Here is a 17038-nt window from a genome sequence, read left to right as displayed (position 1 = left end):
TCCAGAAACCCTCACAGGTACTGCATTTAGCATCAAAAATATCCTCAAATCATAAAATGGCAAACTGCAGCCCAACAGGCAACAACTTTGGGCAACTTGCCCCAAACTGCATGTGATTATCATAAAGTGGGCATGTCTGTAAAGGGGAGACTCGTGGGTACCCATAGAAGCCATTTACATTCACATATCTTGAGGTCAGAGGTCAAGGGACCTTGTAGAAAATGTCCATGACAGTTTTTTCTCGCCAAAATTTAGCGCAAGTTTGGAGCGTTATTTAGCGACAAACTAGAATGACATGGTCGGTACCAATGGATTCATTGTTTTGTAGTTTCATATGATACCAATATCTTCACTTTAGCTTTAAAGTAAGTAGCATTAATGCGTTAAAGAAATTAGTGGCGTTAAAACGAATTTGCGTTAATTATCGCGTTAACTTTGACAACCATGATTTGTATCAACTGATAACTTCAGAATAGTCATAAGAAGCCAGTATTCTTGTCTTTCCCCTTCAGAACTTTGTCACCCAGAGTGAAGAGAGTTTGGCTACTAACTGGGAGATCGGACTGCCTGTCCGGGGCCCATGGCGTTGGGCTGAGCCATTCCAGGTTGCTGAGGCCCAGCTGTGCCCACCATGCCAGGCTGTTTCTGGAGCCGTGAGCGCCTCTTCTCCTCCAGCTCCTTCTGGATTTTGTAGATTTTCTCAGCCAGGAAGTGGTAATACTCGTCCTAGTTAGAGACATTTTTAAAAGAACAATAAATTCTTGGTATCTGATGCAAATTCTCTGCTCTCATAGTTTCAAGAGAAACGTTATTGTTATAGAAGTATGTATGATATTAGTTACCCTGCTGTTAGCTGACTCGTACATGTCACCCTCAACCTTGCGTGCGTACGCCACAAGGTTCTCCATTCGCCGGTCCTTCAGTGCTGCGGGGTCTGGGGTGGGGAATATGGCTTGTACACTGAAGAGAGACAGCAGAGAAACACAAAACCTCAGCAACAACTTCTACTCTGTTTTCATATGACAGGACTTGAGTATTTAGAATATATCCGTTTCATTTTTTTGGACTTACAGTTTGTGCACCAGGTGGGTGCGCAGGTCCTGAGTGACGTGTTCATGCCAGGCCTTCCTGATCCCCGAAGAAGAGAGAGGGGTGGCGGTGGGCAGGTTTCCCATGCCTCCCACTACTGACCCATCTGGCATCAGCTGACTATAAGACAGAGAGAGAAAGAAAATAAGGATTATTGATAATTACAGACATGGTTTCATTAATAATACAATGTGAACACAATTTGTAATTTACAGTGTCTGTCTTCCAAATACATTTTAAAATTATAATTCAAAAGAACACAAGAGACGGAGAACACATTGAGATCATGGATGCAGTGTTCAAAGTGGGCATGTCTGTAAAGAGGAGACTCGTGGGTACCCATAGAACCCATTTTCAGTAACATATCTTGAGGTCAGAGGTCAAGGGACCCCTTTCCTCGCCAACATTTAGCGTAAATTCGTAGTGTTAGTTATCCTCCTTCCGGACAAGCTACTATGACGTGGTTGATACCAATGGATTCTTTAGGTTTTCTAGTTTCATATGAAACCATATGATACATGATGCCTTCACTCTAGCTCCAAAACTGAGCCTCTGAAAAAAGTAAAGTCGTCTGAGGGCACCGGCGCCCTCGAGGAGTGGAAGAGGTTAAGACTAAATCTAAAATAGCTGCCAAAATGAATACTGCATGGATGTTTACTTGTCAACAGCAGATGACCAAATGAGAAGCCGTAGAACTCATTACCCTAACCTGTAAATGAATTAAATGGCAGCTACATCACATACGATGTCAGCGAGGGACTTGTTTTGTGTCACATATTAAGGAGGAGAATGCTCACTTGTTGAGTGTGGATGGTAGTGAGGAGTCGGAGTGCATGCCAGCCGGGTCTGAAGAGGGGACACCCATGCCTCCTGCCATCTGGTTCATCTGATTAGTGCCTGATCAACACACATACGAGGGTTTACAAGAAAATGGCTTAGCACCAGATTTATGGCATCGCTGTTGTACATAATCCTCTAAAATGGCAGTGAAGTCTTTTTTCTATCCCGCACCTAGTGGGTTCAGACTTCGCAGCTGCTGGTGCTGGGGGCTTTGCTGAGCGGGACCCTGTCCCTGCCCCTGGACCTGGGCGGGGGACTGGTTCCCATACGGCAGGCCGAGGGCAGCGTAGGCCCTCTGCATGGAGCTCGGGTCGATGTGTGTGGCAGCGCTGTTGATGGCCGTGGCGCTGGGCTGGCCGGACCCCACTGTACTGATGGCGTTCTGCAGGCTGGCACCAGGAGAACTCAGCATGGCTGGAGGGAGGAGACGGGGAAATAAATATATATATATATTAAATAAAGCATTTAATTAATACACTGTGATGATTCAAAGGTAACTTCTGGATTTCTAAACATCAAAACATATATGAATATAAGTCATGAAACAAATAATTAACATTAGTATAGGAGGTTTAGTAGTCTCATTTAGCCACTTGTTAGCAGCCGCCCTTTTAAAGACACATTAAGGCTTCAAAATTCACGAGTGGGATATTTATTGACGTATTTTATGTCGTTGAATAAAACGTTTAAATCTCTTCAGCTTGCGTTAACCACAGACCTTATTGCAGGCATCTCACTAAAAAAACACTGACTTCCATACGAGGGAACCGGTAGTGCTAAAATGCTAACTCATTTCTGGGTTTTACGACTCATTCTTGTAGCACTCTATATAAGCTGTCCCAAACCATTAAGAGCCTTATTGAACAAGTAAAATAACTTAAAATCAATCCGAAAAGTTAAAGTTAAAACGTCTTCTCCTGGCAGCAGAGTTCTGAATTAATTGTAGTTAATGTATACATACTCTCTGTATAATCATCACTGTAAAAAAAAAGATTTTTTTTAAAACATTATTAAATATTACAATTGGGTTTTTTTCTGTGAAAAGAAAAAAAATCTCTATGCAAAAGAATGTGTTCCTGAGCGGTCCCCAATCTAAAATCCACCGCTCCCCTGCTGTGTTGATTGCTGACAGGGAGCACGCTGCCTCTGTGGGGATTTAAATCTGTCATAGGGCCTTTCAACCAATCAGAGAGCATGCCGTCCCCAGACCCTGCCCCCACTGATAGCAGAGCCACGGAGCCCCTCCCCTGGGTGTCAGATTACAGGTCCAGCCTTTCTAGAGGAATCCTCTCACTGTTTCAGCGAGCCAGTACAGAGCTTTGATAAGAGACGCAACCTGCAGGTGGCAGCACTTCATATACACTCACACACACACACACACTGGCCTGAGGCTCGCTGCTCCCTTACTACTGCCTTGATGAACAGTTAACAAGGGGAAGATTTCTTCTTTTTTTTTTTTTTTTTTATAAAATTAAAATATTAAGCACTGATCAGAAATTCTTCGTGTTTTTGTCTTTTTAGGGGAGATAGCAGGTCAACAGTAGATGTTACATAGAAGTGGTGTACATCATCTGAGGTGCAGCTCAGCACTTTGTGTCAAGTTGTTCTAGTCATAAATCAGAAAGAAACACTAATCAATTATTACTTTATTATTTAAAATAAATTGTAAAAGTGTATAAGAGCGTAGAACATTATGATAGAAGTTTATGATGGTCAATTTTTGGGTTGATACCATTTGTTACAAAGATTTGGTGCTAAATTTAACCATTTTCCTCGAGAATTGATAAAAAAATGATCAATAATCCCTCTAAAATACCACATTAAGACACCAAGACCTTGAGGAACACCGTAGAAAAATCCATGCTGTGATTTCGGATCAAAAACTTTTGACATTGGGAGATTTCTGCAAGAATTGCATTTTTCAGCGATCGGATGGCGAGCACTTCTGTTGTGTAAACTGCTCAGAAACCCCCTTATTGTCAATCTAGCTAGGAAAGCCATCCGTCCTCTGAATGCTCTAGGTCTATAGTTTGTGGTTGTAAAGTTTCATGAGGCTGTGATTATCCTAGAGGTCACCACAGGTCATTTTATACAGTGAGGTCAAGTTTTAAAAAAAATGGTCTCAATCCAATGAAATGGCTGCTATGAGGACTAACATCATCACACATGAATACAGTTGGGCTCATTGGATCCACAAGACTCAGCTTTACGGTGAAACCCAATTTATGTAATCCTAAAACTGTTTAGAGACCCCAGTATGCAGAAATATTCAAATACATCATTTTTAGAATTTATAATGCGTGAAAAAAACTACACGTGATTATCATAAAGTGGGCATGTCTGTAAAGGGGAGACTCGTGGGTACCCATAGAACCCATTCTCATTCACATATCGTGAGGTCAGAGGTCAAGGGACCCCTTTGAAAATGGCCATGACAGTTTTTCCTTGTCAACTTTAGCCTAGCTTTTTATTTATCCTCCTACCCACTAAGCTAGCATGGCATCTTTGCAACTTCACTCCATCTCTACAACTGAACCTGCTACAGCCTCTGAAAGGCAGTAAAGTCGGTCGGAATCGCCCACGATCCCGCGGGTCTCAGAGGGTTAACTATTAACTTAACCCTGGTGCATCTTCATATGGATTTATAAATAAATAAAAGGCAAATGGGGAGCTGCTGGAGTTACTCACGCTGCTGGTTCCTCTTGTCACTAGCGTTCTTCAAAGGCAGGCAGACCGGACAGTCGTGCCGCGTGCAGTTCTTCCAGTGGGAGATGATCTGTCTGGATGATGCACAGTGAGCCACTGGGGAGGAATAAGAGTGAAACAGAGATAATAATTCAGTACCTCAGCAGTATCTGACAATTTAAAAGCAAAGGATTAAAAACAGACTGAGAAAACACACTGAATGCACACAAAGTTTCACCCAGAGAAGATAGATATACCTAAAAAAAAATAGATAAAGTGGTGAAACCCAGCACCACGTCAACTTCAAAACACAGTCAAAAAGAAAACTGCTACAGTGCAATGTGCAAATAGCAATGTAAAAGCGATTATACATGTTGTAAAACAATAAAAATGAAGCGTATAAACAGTATAAATATCAGAGTTCAAAGTTCATCAACTCTCGATGACCTCCTTACTACTACTACACACAGCTGGCAGAGGGAAGCTGCTCGCCGCCAGCGCAGATAAGGAAATGGACTACAACCATCGTGACAGACGTTTTAAAAAAAAGATTAAATTCGTGTTCGCTGATGTCAGTCACTGGGGCATTTTGGGGCTTAGCGAGTCAAGAGGGTAGAGTGGCTCTATTTAAGCAATAAAACACAAAAGCTTCCTGCTTAACATTGTGTGAAACAATGCAACTTAAGTGATTAAAAAGCACTTCATCATCATACTGCTCTCATTAAATAGTAGTTAAACATAATCTTTTTTTAATCAAGGCCCTTTAATCCTCTTGCACTGTCTGTTGAACAACAAAGCTATTTTGTTGTTGTTTAGTGTCATATAGGGATGCAAATGTCATGAAACTTCCTGAACCGATCGCCAGCCACGTGTAGATCGATAACCAATTTTGCTAAGGACAATATTGGCGAGCGGTTATACAAAGGAGCTGACGGCGACAGGCGCTTTTGGCAGCTTGGGGGAACTCAAAACTACAACAAGCCATCAACACCTTTTGCTGACTTGTTCCTGGTGGTATGTTAAGCTCCAGGCTCTGATTATGGCTGCTCTCACAACACACACAGTGCCGTTAACTCACCTGTATAGAAATTCTAACTAGGTAAATTTTCTTGATCAGATTCTTGTTTGATTAATAGACAAAAGATTAACCCTTAAAGGGGTAGTTTGGGTGTTTTGAAGTAGGGTTGTGTGAGGTTCTTCTCCATAGTCAGTGTATTATCTACAGTAGATGACGGTCAGCACGCCCCCAGTTTGGGGAAGCAGACAGGAGTTAATGGACGGAGGCAAAGCAATGTACTGCTGTGGTCGGGGCCGGCAGCAAAACGTATTCTAGCTACCTAAATAAAGACTCACCTAAAAAAAATCAATATCAGTTTAAGTGTACGCTATATTCAGAATTATTTTTCCTTTCCAACGGGGAACTGAAGCTGTTGTATCCATCTATTCTCTCGCCAAAGCCACCAGACTCCATTTAAAAAAACAGTAATTTTACCTCATAAAACACATGGGTTTGCTGGTCTACCGCTGCCTCGATTGGTTAGTTTGTTTGTGGTATTGTGTGAGACTAACCAAAGTCACACAATACCACAAACAAACTAACCGATCGAGGCAGCGGTAGACCAGCAACTCCCATGTTCTAAGAGGTCAAATTAATGTTTCTTTTCCAATGGAGTCTGGCTGCTTTGGCGAGAGAATAGATGTATACAACAGCTTCAGTTCTCCGGAAACATAGACTGTATGGCTGTCTCACGGTAAGGTAAACTGGCGAAAATATAAAAAATATAGCGTACACTTAAACTGATATTGTTTTTTTTTTAGGTGGGTAAAATACATTGTGCTGCCGGCCCCGTCCACAGCAGTACATTGCTTTGCTTCAGTGCAGTAACTCCTGACTGCTTCTCCAAGCTGGGGTCATGCTGACCGTCATCTACTGTAAGTAATACACTGACTATGGATAAGTACCTCACACAACCCCACTTCAAAACACCCGAGCTATCCCTTTAACATCACAGTCACATAAAATGAGTGGCAATTTTCAGTCAGCACATTAAAATATCCATACAACACCTTGCGGTCACACAGGTGAACACATTCCAGCTGGAGTCAGCTATAAATGTATATTTTTCATCATATCACTTTCACTCACCCTGGCAGGACTTGCCAGCCTGGCAGTGGGTCATGTGGTTGAGGACGTTCTTCATGGTGCGGCAATGGGGCAGAGTGCAGGCCCTCACCTCCCCGTTGGCCTGCTCCCGCCGCTGGCACTTGTGTGCGTGAAGCAACAGGACCAGCTGCTGCTGAATGAGTTTGCGCTTCTCGGGGTCGGCCGTTGGGCCCGTTGACACGCCGCCAGCCCCGGGGACCATGCCCACCGACGCTACCTGCTGCAGCTGTGACTGCAAAAGAGCATCAATACAAACACAGGTTAGGCACAGATCAGAATATCAGACTTTACTCATTTTTGACTTTCAGGTTTAAAATAAAAAAATAGAAAACAATAATGAATCTGAGACTATCTTGATGTATCGCAGGGGCTTAGAGAATTAAAATAAAGACACCAGAGAAGAAAAAGCATGCAGGATGGGAAGTGTAAAAACTCAAGAAGTAAAAGAAAGTGTGCGGAAGAATCAGAAGGAACTGGTAAACAAGGAAAATCTATAAAATCAAAATATTAACTTTCTCAAAAATTGAGGGGCTGACATTTCCTGCCACGATTTGAGTCCATTTCCTGTTCTTCAAACATTTACATAGCTCCGAGCTCTGTTGACTTTGTGCCTTGATAGAGTCTCACTCTGTTCTCGACAGTTAAGACTAAATGTTCCAACAACATCAGATCGGGCGGCCTTTCACAAATATGTTGCCCTTAATGCAATTTTAATTTTCAGATTTGTTTTTCAAAGCAAAGAAGCAATGTACATAAATCGCTGTAGCGCTATCGTGCAGCCGGTGTAGACAAAGTGTCAGGTTCAAGTTTGGGCAGAAACCATAGTACACCTTACGGACAAAAGGATGACGCACAGAGAATAGAATACAATACAACATATTTTATTGTCTAGTTTTTGTGTAGAAAAGACAGAAATTTGTCTTTGCTTTGCATGTGCAAACACTGCTATTACTGCCAAATTAAAATCTATACTACTACTGTATTTACCAAGTATTTACCAAGACCGGGTGGCAGCCTGTTTAAAACGTTTGTGTGCAATGTGTTTTCTTTGTTTCCAACACTTAACACTGTACGAAAGGAAACAAAGGGTCCTTTATTGCAGCGTGCCGATGTTTCTTTAAGATTTCTATGACAACTCTCTTTATGAGAGGCTAAGAGTGAAGCTAGGATGCATACTTCAACGGTTGCAACAGCTGAAGCATAAAGCAAGTCTAAACAACAGCATGTCCATTTCTAAGAATAATTGAACAGATTTATGCCGGGTGTGCACGAGAGGATTTTCAAATATTTACTGATCTGAGCAGGCAACGTCTCGTTAGTGATGCAGCTCGCTTTCATTGGCTATTGCGGATTCCTGCTTAATATTCCTTCGCTGTTCCTTTCCAGGCGGCTGAAGCGCCTTGCATTCTTTCTAATATCCAGCAGGGCGGCGACTCCTCTGGTTACAAAAAGAAGTCTGATTGTATAGAAGTCTATGAGAAAATGAGGCTACTTCTCACTTGATTTATTACCTCAGTAAACATTGTAAACATGAATTTATGGTCTCAATCGCTAGTTTCAAGTCTTCTTCAATACAGCATGATGTTCATTTAGTGAATTATGGTCCCATTTAGAGTCAAATAGACCATAAAGCAGGGGATGCTTTAGGGCGGGGCTACCTTGTGATTGACAGGTTGCTACCACGGTGTTGTCCAGTCTGGGTGTTTTCATCTTACAACTTTAACCCTTTCACAGTGTGTTTTCAGTTCATGAAAGTTAATTTTAACATTTTGGTCGCCTAAAAATGTCTTATTCAGCGTTTGGTTGTACTTAGCTCCACCCTCTCTGGTCACTTCTGGGTGCTAAAAAACAACATGGCGAAGGCCAAAAACCAAGATGGCAACGGCCAAAATGCAGAACTTGAGGCTTCAAAACTGGAGTCTGCACCCATCCAATGGGTGACGTCACGGTGACTATGTCCACTTCTTATATACAGTCTATGGTCCTTTCACACTACAAGATTTTGATTCAAAATCGGGGAGACTCCGATCATTTGGGCAGATAAACTCCTCAGACCTGCCTTGAATCAGAAACACCCCCGAGATTGTCAGGAGGGGCGAATCAGACCCAATATCTGCCCAATTATCCTCTAGTGTGGGGCCAACATTAGTTGAAAACAGAACATTTTCTTCCTTCCTTCTCTGCCACACATTGATATTGTGGATAGAGATATAGATTTTCCTCTAATTAACCTAAAACAAAAAAAGGGACTGGGACAGATATAAGATTCAAGTGGCTCTCACCAAGTTTGGCACACTCCCAGCTCCCTTCAGCTCAGCAGGGAATTGGGGCAGGTTGTTGGAAAGGGTCTTGTTCTGGAGTTGTTGGGTGTTGACCCCCGCTGCCCCCATCTGCTGCACCCCGGCCTGGCCATACTGCTGGCCAAATGGAGCTCCTGACATCCCCATCTATAAGAGACGATCAGGACAGAGGGAGGTCAATGGGAGATAATTTGCATATCATGCAGAATACCATCACAGTAGATCATTTTTTACCTGCACTGAGAGTCTTTGCGTCAATGCATATGGTACCATACAGGTCAATCAAAATTAAACATCTCGCACAACTGTATGTCCACAAACTACGTTTTATTCCTTGTGCCTTAGTCGGAGTGATTTTGTGCCTCAAGTTCACACCGTAAGCAACAAATTGAAGGACTGCTGTTAAAACAGCTAGTTCTGGAGATACTACGTCACACTTTAAAGATGGTATTTGGGTCATGTCTCTAGGTCCCACAACCAGCGGAGGAGTTGGGAAAAATCTTGAAGGTTTTTGGTGAAGGACATGAGGTATCCAAATTAGGGCTCTCACAAATATATCACACACTTTTTATCTGTTCAAAATGTACCTTTAAATGGAGATTTGTCAAGTATTCAATACTCTTATCATCAAGGGAGTGGGACATATGCTGCTTTATGCAAATGTATGTATATCTTTATTATTGGAAACAATTAACACAAAACAATGACAAATATTGTCCAGAAACCCTCACATGTACTGCATTTAGCATAAAAAATATGTTCAAATCATAACATGGCAAACTCAAGCCCAACAGGCAACAGCAGCTGTCTATGACTTGACCATGACCAAATATAATATAACCAATAATGTATGGGATAAGTGGGCATGTCTGTAAAGGGGAGACTCGTGGGTACCCATAGAACCCATTTTCATTCACATATCTTGATGTCAGAAGTCAAGGGACCCCTTTGAATATGACCACTTCCTCACCCAAATTTAACGTAAGATTGGACCATTATTTAGCCTCTTTCGCAACGTATGACATGGTTGGTACAAATGGATTCCTTAGGTTTTCTAAGATTTCATCTATGATGTCAATATCTTCACTCTAGCTTTAAAACTGAGCCCGCTAACGTCCGGAGGATCAAATAGCGTAGTTGCGTTAACGTGTTAAAGAAATTAGTGGCGTTATTATTGAGTTAACTTTGACAGCCCTAATCCAAATATTATAAAATGTTGATGTCTGTGAAAGCTCTGAAAAGTCTTTGGGAAAGGAATTTGGGTGTTTCATTAGTTGAAGATAAATGGGCTCAAATTTGTGGCAAATCTCGTACAATGTCGAGAGATTTGAGGATAAGACTGATAAAGGTTTAAAATTCGACATCGTTACTATTAGACCCCGAGCAGGTTACTTAGACTTGGCTTAAAGGATTCTACGACATGTTGGAAAAGTAAGAGACATGTTGTAGATCTTGTAGATTCACATTTTGCATTCTGTCCAAAACTTTGTCTTGGGATCTGCCGGCATGTACGGTCGTGTCTAGAAGGTAACCCTCAAGCTGCAAAAACTTGCAAAAACTGTCACGAGACTCGCTGCCCGACGATCAATCCCAACCTTAACCATTTGAGGTCAATGCCTAACCTTATCCATCTCGCCAGAGTTTCGCATCTTGGAGGTTACCTTCTAGACATGACTTCGATGTATGGAGAAATGGACCAAGACAGCAGAAATGATAGGGTGGCAAAATATTCCCAGGAGCTGGAACACCTGCTTTTCAGACTCGGTAAAAATGGGAGAGGTCGCTGCGTATGAAAGAATGTCATGTAGGAATTGTAATAGGGCAGAAAAATATTGGCTTAAGTTGGGAAGGAATATTACTTTTATAAGTGCATAAGAATAAGAATAAGGTGGAAGTAAGTACGGTCAGGTGGATTTTATGTTTTTATGTTCTTAAAAGTCTTCATCTGTACTGAGGATCAATGTATTTATTTGTTATTTTATTTTATTATTTTTCTATACATTTTATTTATACAAAGCCACATTATTGATTTATTAAATTTTTGTTTATTCTTCTTGTTCTTGGGGTTACAAGGCGTGGGAAAAGAATAATGGGGAAGGAAATAACATGCATCTGTACACTGATTGTTTTGCATACTGAAAAACAAGTCTTAAAAAAACAAACCACTGCTCCGACGTCTCTTGAAGCTGAATTATTTACTAAAAGTAAAGTGAATTGTCAAGTCTACAAACATCTGTAGAAAAGCATTTATTTTTTATTTCATAATTGGCCTCGGACAGGGAAGAGTTAGCTTTCTTGTTATGTCCTCAAAAGTAATTTATTCCGATGGCCCTTAGCATGCATCTGCCTGCTGCTCTCGCCTGCCTTTCTCCACGGTGGCCGTAGCGGCAACCTGCTTTGCTTCGCGGAGGCCAGCAGTGCTCAGGCAGACAGAGCCGGCCCAGCCCAGCGGAGAAAGAGAAACGGGAGGAGACACACACACAGAGAGAGAGAGCGAGAGAGAGAAAGACCAGCTTGCTCAACAGCTGAGTAGAGCGCTGCACTGCCGCCTGCCCCTCCCCCCTCCGCTGCACAGAAACACACAGATGCTCGCCTGCTGCCTCCCTCCCATTCACACATGAGCACGGCCTCATCCTCCTCCTCGCTCACACGGGTTCTCCCACTTGATGATCCACGCTTACTACGAAGGAATGTCACCAAGCAAGAGGACAGCGCCGTTACACAGGAAGGCCTCCAGTGTTTGCCCTCTTCTTAGCATGTCTTTTTCAGTTCCTCCCTCTCTACTTCTGCCTCCCCGACCCCGACAACAACAACAACATATAAACCGGCTGCTCTAAACGTGATTTAGAGCTCCATTATCAAAGGCCAAAGCCCCAGAGTGAGATGTCATATGCCAGAGAGAGAGAGAGAGAGGAAAAAGGAGTTGGCAGGAAAAGAGTGAATACTAGCAAATAAAGACCAAGGAGCATCAACAAAAACATTTAAACCAGAAAATAACATATATATAATATATATATATAATAGAAAAACACGCCTCTAGGCTGAAACTCAACCGTGGTGTTGTTCTGTCAGGAGATGCAGTGACTTTATGGTAAACCAAGTAAGAGTAGGAGAGCTATGATGAGTAAGGAAACTGAACTAACTAGCGAAAGTCCGCTAGTTGCTAGGCTAAATCATGCTACACCGACTGTCGTTTCCCAGCGGAAGAGAGCAGTCTATGCTTGCAACACAGCACAGTTTGAGCTCATGCTTAAGCTGCGCTAGCTGCTGGGTTCAGCGCACATCACAGAGTGCAGCGCCCAAAGGCGGGCTTTCCTTGACGTAGCGAAAAGCCATTGGAAATAACAGGTTTCAGAGCGCAGTGGTGCCGTTGATGCGTTGTGTCTGAAAGGGCCTTTAGTGAGTGAGAGACGGAGAGAGCTAACTGAAAGAAATACTCAAGCAGGAGCAAAAATGAATATAAACTGATGAATATTAGTTTATGCCAGAGATTCACACGCCAAGTTCACACCAGAGGGGCGAATTATTCAGTTTTCTTTCCTGAGAATTAAAGGTAAAAATCAAAAGTTTGACATAAAAATGCTGTTGCAATGTATTTATTATTTTGTTATTTCCACTCACATTTTTCTGGGGCAGGAAACCCCTGCTTTGGTTTTGAAATCCTATATTTTTTTTTAAGGTTCCAAGGTTGGCAAGTATGTTTCTGCATCGGGTTACCGTTGCAGCTGGGCAGTTTGTTAGGCACTACAACCCCAGCCTCCCTGCAAGCTAAGCACTAATCTGGTTGGTTACGGTTAATTGTCGGTAACGAGGGTCGGCTATCGGTCATAAAAAAAATTCGAAATTGGCATCCCTATTATAAATGCAGCGCATTTACATTACAAATACAATCCTGCTGAAAAAGAGTGATGAAGTCAAACTGAAATAAGCAATCTGTCCACATGAATGAAGAGCAGGTAAGAAAGAATTGGCAATTAAAACGACCACAAAAAAAGACAATAGAGATAGAGAATAATGAAAAGCATCAGATTTCTTCGCCATATCAAACATTATCAAATGGAAGCCAAATTAATACTTGTCCTATAATTTGTGCATTAACGTATATGCTCTTTCTTTCAAAGTGATAGTGAAGCCAGCTACATTTCTCCGGCTCTGAACATGAAAGCCAACACATCGTCACTCTCTCCGTCATCGCAGCATGTTTCTCTGATGGCAGAGATGCAAGGTAAATATGACATGTGCCAGACTGTCGTTTTATCTTCAAACCACAAGCTAAAGACGGACGTCACAACCAGGTTCAAATCTGTGGCTTCTCAGTGTGACGTAACGGCATTTGTTGCAGTATTTTATGGAATAAAAAATATCTCATCAATACACAGGCACACACACCAAGTGATTAGTTTTTGTACCATAATGTAAGAAAATAAAAGGCAGGCATTAAGCTTTATATATGTCTGTACGGGAAAGGAGGGGCTTGTTTCATGTGGCAATGTCTGTTGAAATATTCTGAGTGAGAACTAGGGCGCTGGTTTAACCCTGGTTTCCTGTCAAACCACAAAGCCCCGAGAATCTTTGACATGGGGAAACATCTTCTCACACTGAGCACTTCAAAGTCCTCAAAGAGATTTACATAGAAAAACAACCAGCAGCTCATCATTCACAAACAAAAATAATGCGTCATTGTGTAGTACTACTATGACAGTTGTTGTTGCATCATTTTAAGTCGTTCTCAGATTAGTAATAAATACATCATCAGCACTGGTATGAGACTATCTGATTGGTCAAGTTAGACCCACAGAGACTGATGCACTTGACTACAGGATTCAAGAAGAACAAATCAATACATAGTGAGGGCGAGATAACTGACGACAAGCCAGCAATAGAAATAATACATGGTAGTTGACTGCTTTGGGGCGGAGGACGGGCCTCATTGTACCACCAAACCAAGTTTGGAAAGTTTGGAACACTTTCAATATTTATTAGTTACTTTTCCAATTTTTTTCTAAATCCACATGAATCACTCTTCACCGGCATAAATTAGATCCACCACACAGCACGTATTTAAGATGAAAATACATCACTTTTAGAGCTGGTTCGCCTGTTACTCTCGTTATTTCCTTCTTCCAAAACAGTGGTGAAGAACACCAGGAGTACTTACTGGTGCCAAATTAATCAGAGCACACAAGGCCAAATTGCCTCCTACAGTAAGTTACCATATGACCGGTTGCTGACAAGCAATGAAACATTTAAAAGGCCATTTTTTCTTAACGGAGTCCGGCACAGTGCTCAATTCACATAAAACACACCGGGGCTATAATACAAACAATGAGGGCAAAACAGCATCACTGATCTATTTCAAGAACACAAAAACACCAAAACCGCCAGCATGTTAGTGTGTTGTTCACTACTGAGCCTGTTAGTAGTAACCGCTACCGAAAACGTTTTCTTCACTTCACCTGCCAAAAATCGGAATCAACAAGTCAGACTCGAAACGGCCAAGAAAATTGCAATCGGTGCATCTCTAATAGAGATAACAAGCTCTTCTACAGAAGAAATCTCAAGTGTTTGGCAAATAAAGTGACAACGACAGCAACTTTAAATGTAAAGGATTGCTGTGGATAAATAAGGTAAAGATATGTTGGTGGTGCAGCAATACTTCGGCTGTTAAACGTCCTACACGAAACCGATTAGTGGTGATATATTTTGTTATTACATGCCTTTGTTGAATACTCGATTCTGATTGGACAATCACAGCGTTTTACGGTTTGTTATTACTTTATAGCAAACAGTTGCTATGTATAACAGACCGTTGCTATGGACGCAGTTGTGATTTTCAGACCATTTTTGTGTCAAATTATTGATTTTTTAAAGTAAGCAGCCGTGTAGTAAGCGGGATAATGTACAGCTATTGGCTGCTAGCTAGCTTAGCGTATCTAGCTTTGTGCCGCATCACCCTGTCAGGGTTTATTTCACAACAATGACCGGCTCGCTGCACATTATCCCTTGCATATAAACTGCCAACAAACGCAGAAAATACTACAAACATTGTTTATTACCTGAAGAAATTGCCATCCAACTAACGCTGCACCTATAAACAGATTTTAAACAACTGGGATAAAATACAAACAGACAAACTAACTTTGATTCATCATTTGTCTGCATGAGTGTTTTGAGGAGAGAGAACTGACCAAGCGAGCAAGCACACACTCCATGAAAATGACATTTACGTTTCTATGTTCGCAACAAGAAAAGGTCATTATAAGCACAAGGTAAATAGGGCTGTTTACTATCTGCTGCTAGGCTTAATTACTGTGAATGCCTTTGTTGAATACTCGATTCAAAGTGAAATTGGACAAAAGTGAAAGTGAAATTGGACAAAACTGAAATCTGGACGTGAGAATTTGCAAATGTAGCATGACTGTGCTGTTTTCTGAAGTACAGTGGTTAGTAGTTAATGTGCTCAACAGATGATTCTGATCTTCCATGCTCTGTGCCCGTCTTGTATTTTGCTGAGCAAACATTTTGTAACTTGCGGGACTAATTAAGCAGAATTTTGAACCTCACCTTATTCATGTTTCCAGCTTGCTGAGCACTCATCGTGTTGTGTGCACCCAACTGTGGTCCTCCTTGGGTGAGTGTCTCTGCCAACACACTGCCTCCAGCACCCACTTGTGCCCCCTGCATGCCTTGGCCCTGGTACTGCATGCCAGGTCTACCCCGGCCTGCAGGTCCCAGAGCCCCATTCATCACTTGTCCTGTCTGGCCCATGACCCCGTGGCCCTGCCCGCTGTTCAACATGGCCTGGTTGAAGCCCATGCCCCCATTGCCTTGTCCGGGAGCTCCTTTCTGGATCTGCGGAGACTGGTGGTTGGGAGAACCCTGCCCGAGAGGGCTTTTACCAAGCACGGCACCTAGCTGGCTTCCCACCATGCCTCCCTGTTGGGGGCCGGCCGAGTTGAGACTACCTCCCAAGATGGAGGAGCTTCCTGGCCGCAGGAGCTCAGACAGCTGCTTGTGTTTGGCGGCCGCATCGGGGACGATGGAGTTGAGACCGGGACCCCCTCCACCTGGACCGCCGTTAGAGGACATTCCCATTCCCAAGTCTCCATTGGGGATGAGCTCATCTGGAAGGTCGTTTTCCAGGTCAAAGAGAGACACAAGATCTAAAAAAAAAGAGAGAAAGGGAAATAAGAATTAGAACTAGTAACAACAGAACAAGCTGCTCACCGCTAAGCACAGAGAAACCAAGGTATTTGTTTTAAGGGAGAATTAGAAGATATATTCATCAAAATAATCCCATGTGGGATTAATTACACTTTGCTTTAAAGGTAAAGAAACGCTGTTACATGAAATTGCCCTCGTGCACACTGAGGCAACATAATGCAGAAAACATCCAGGATACATTCAGTTTCCTGTTCATCAAGGTTAGGCAACAGGAACAGAAAGAAGGCGGAAAAGTCTTGACTGACAATCTTCCACCACTGAGCCAAACATCGTGATTGTCATTTAAAAGCAATTACATTTTGAATTCCAACACATCACAGTTCAATCAGTTCCAATTATAGTACATTATATAACACAAAAAAACGCACTAAGGGGCAAACGTACAAAAGTTATTTTGAACCGAACCAAACATGTAATGTGTGAAAGCGCCCCAAATTTCCAAATGCACCAATTGTGTCCGACAGTTTAGTGACGTATCAAACCACTGTCAACCACAAACATTAACAGATTTTGTGGTGGTTTAATGAAGAGGCGATATCTGACTAGTTATTAAATCCAAACAAAACAAAACCAGACCTGATCCCTGTACGAAGACGGAGATAAAAAAGTAAGTAAATGTTTGCATTTTAGGAGAAAATAATAAAAATGCTCCGAGAACGTTTTTTTTTGCCACAGATACGATTGCCGATCATCGATGAGCGGCCAATAGCAATCGTTTTTTTTTTTGTTTTGTTTA

The 17038-nt window shown here is 42.1% G+C and overlaps 1 protein-coding gene across 9 annotated transcripts in view; it reads right to left on the bottom strand.

Annotated features, from left to right (window-relative positions):
* The window catches only part of crebbpb (CREB binding protein b), a 47676-nt gene that overhangs the window by 16630 nt on the left and 14008 nt on the right, over window positions 1–17038 (bottom strand). For all 9 annotated transcript variants that reach the window (XM_037793160.1, XM_037793166.1, XM_037793165.1 and 6 more), the window contains exons 2-10: window positions 15643–16241; window positions 9061–9225; window positions 6761–7010; window positions 4618–4731; window positions 2101–2343; window positions 1887–1986; window positions 1072–1209; window positions 843–960; window positions 552–726 (exon numbers count right to left, since the gene is read on the bottom strand). In XM_037793160.1, coding sequence (XP_037649088.1) covers window positions 552–726; window positions 843–960; window positions 1072–1209; window positions 1887–1986; window positions 2101–2343; window positions 4618–4731; window positions 6761–7010; window positions 9061–9225; window positions 15643–16241 — 1902 coding nt within the window. The remainder of the gene's footprint in view (window positions 1–551; window positions 727–842; window positions 961–1071; window positions 1210–1886; window positions 1987–2100; window positions 2344–4617; window positions 4732–6760; window positions 7011–9060; window positions 9226–15642; window positions 16242–17038) is intronic.

The sequence above is a fragment of the Sebastes umbrosus genome, chromosome 14 (assembly GCF_015220745.1).
Source record: "Sebastes umbrosus isolate fSebUmb1 chromosome 14, fSebUmb1.pri, whole genome shotgun sequence".
Classification (NCBI taxonomy): domain Eukaryota; kingdom Metazoa; phylum Chordata; class Actinopteri; order Perciformes; family Sebastidae; genus Sebastes; species Sebastes umbrosus.
This window is presented reverse-complemented; position numbering and strand designations above follow the sequence as displayed.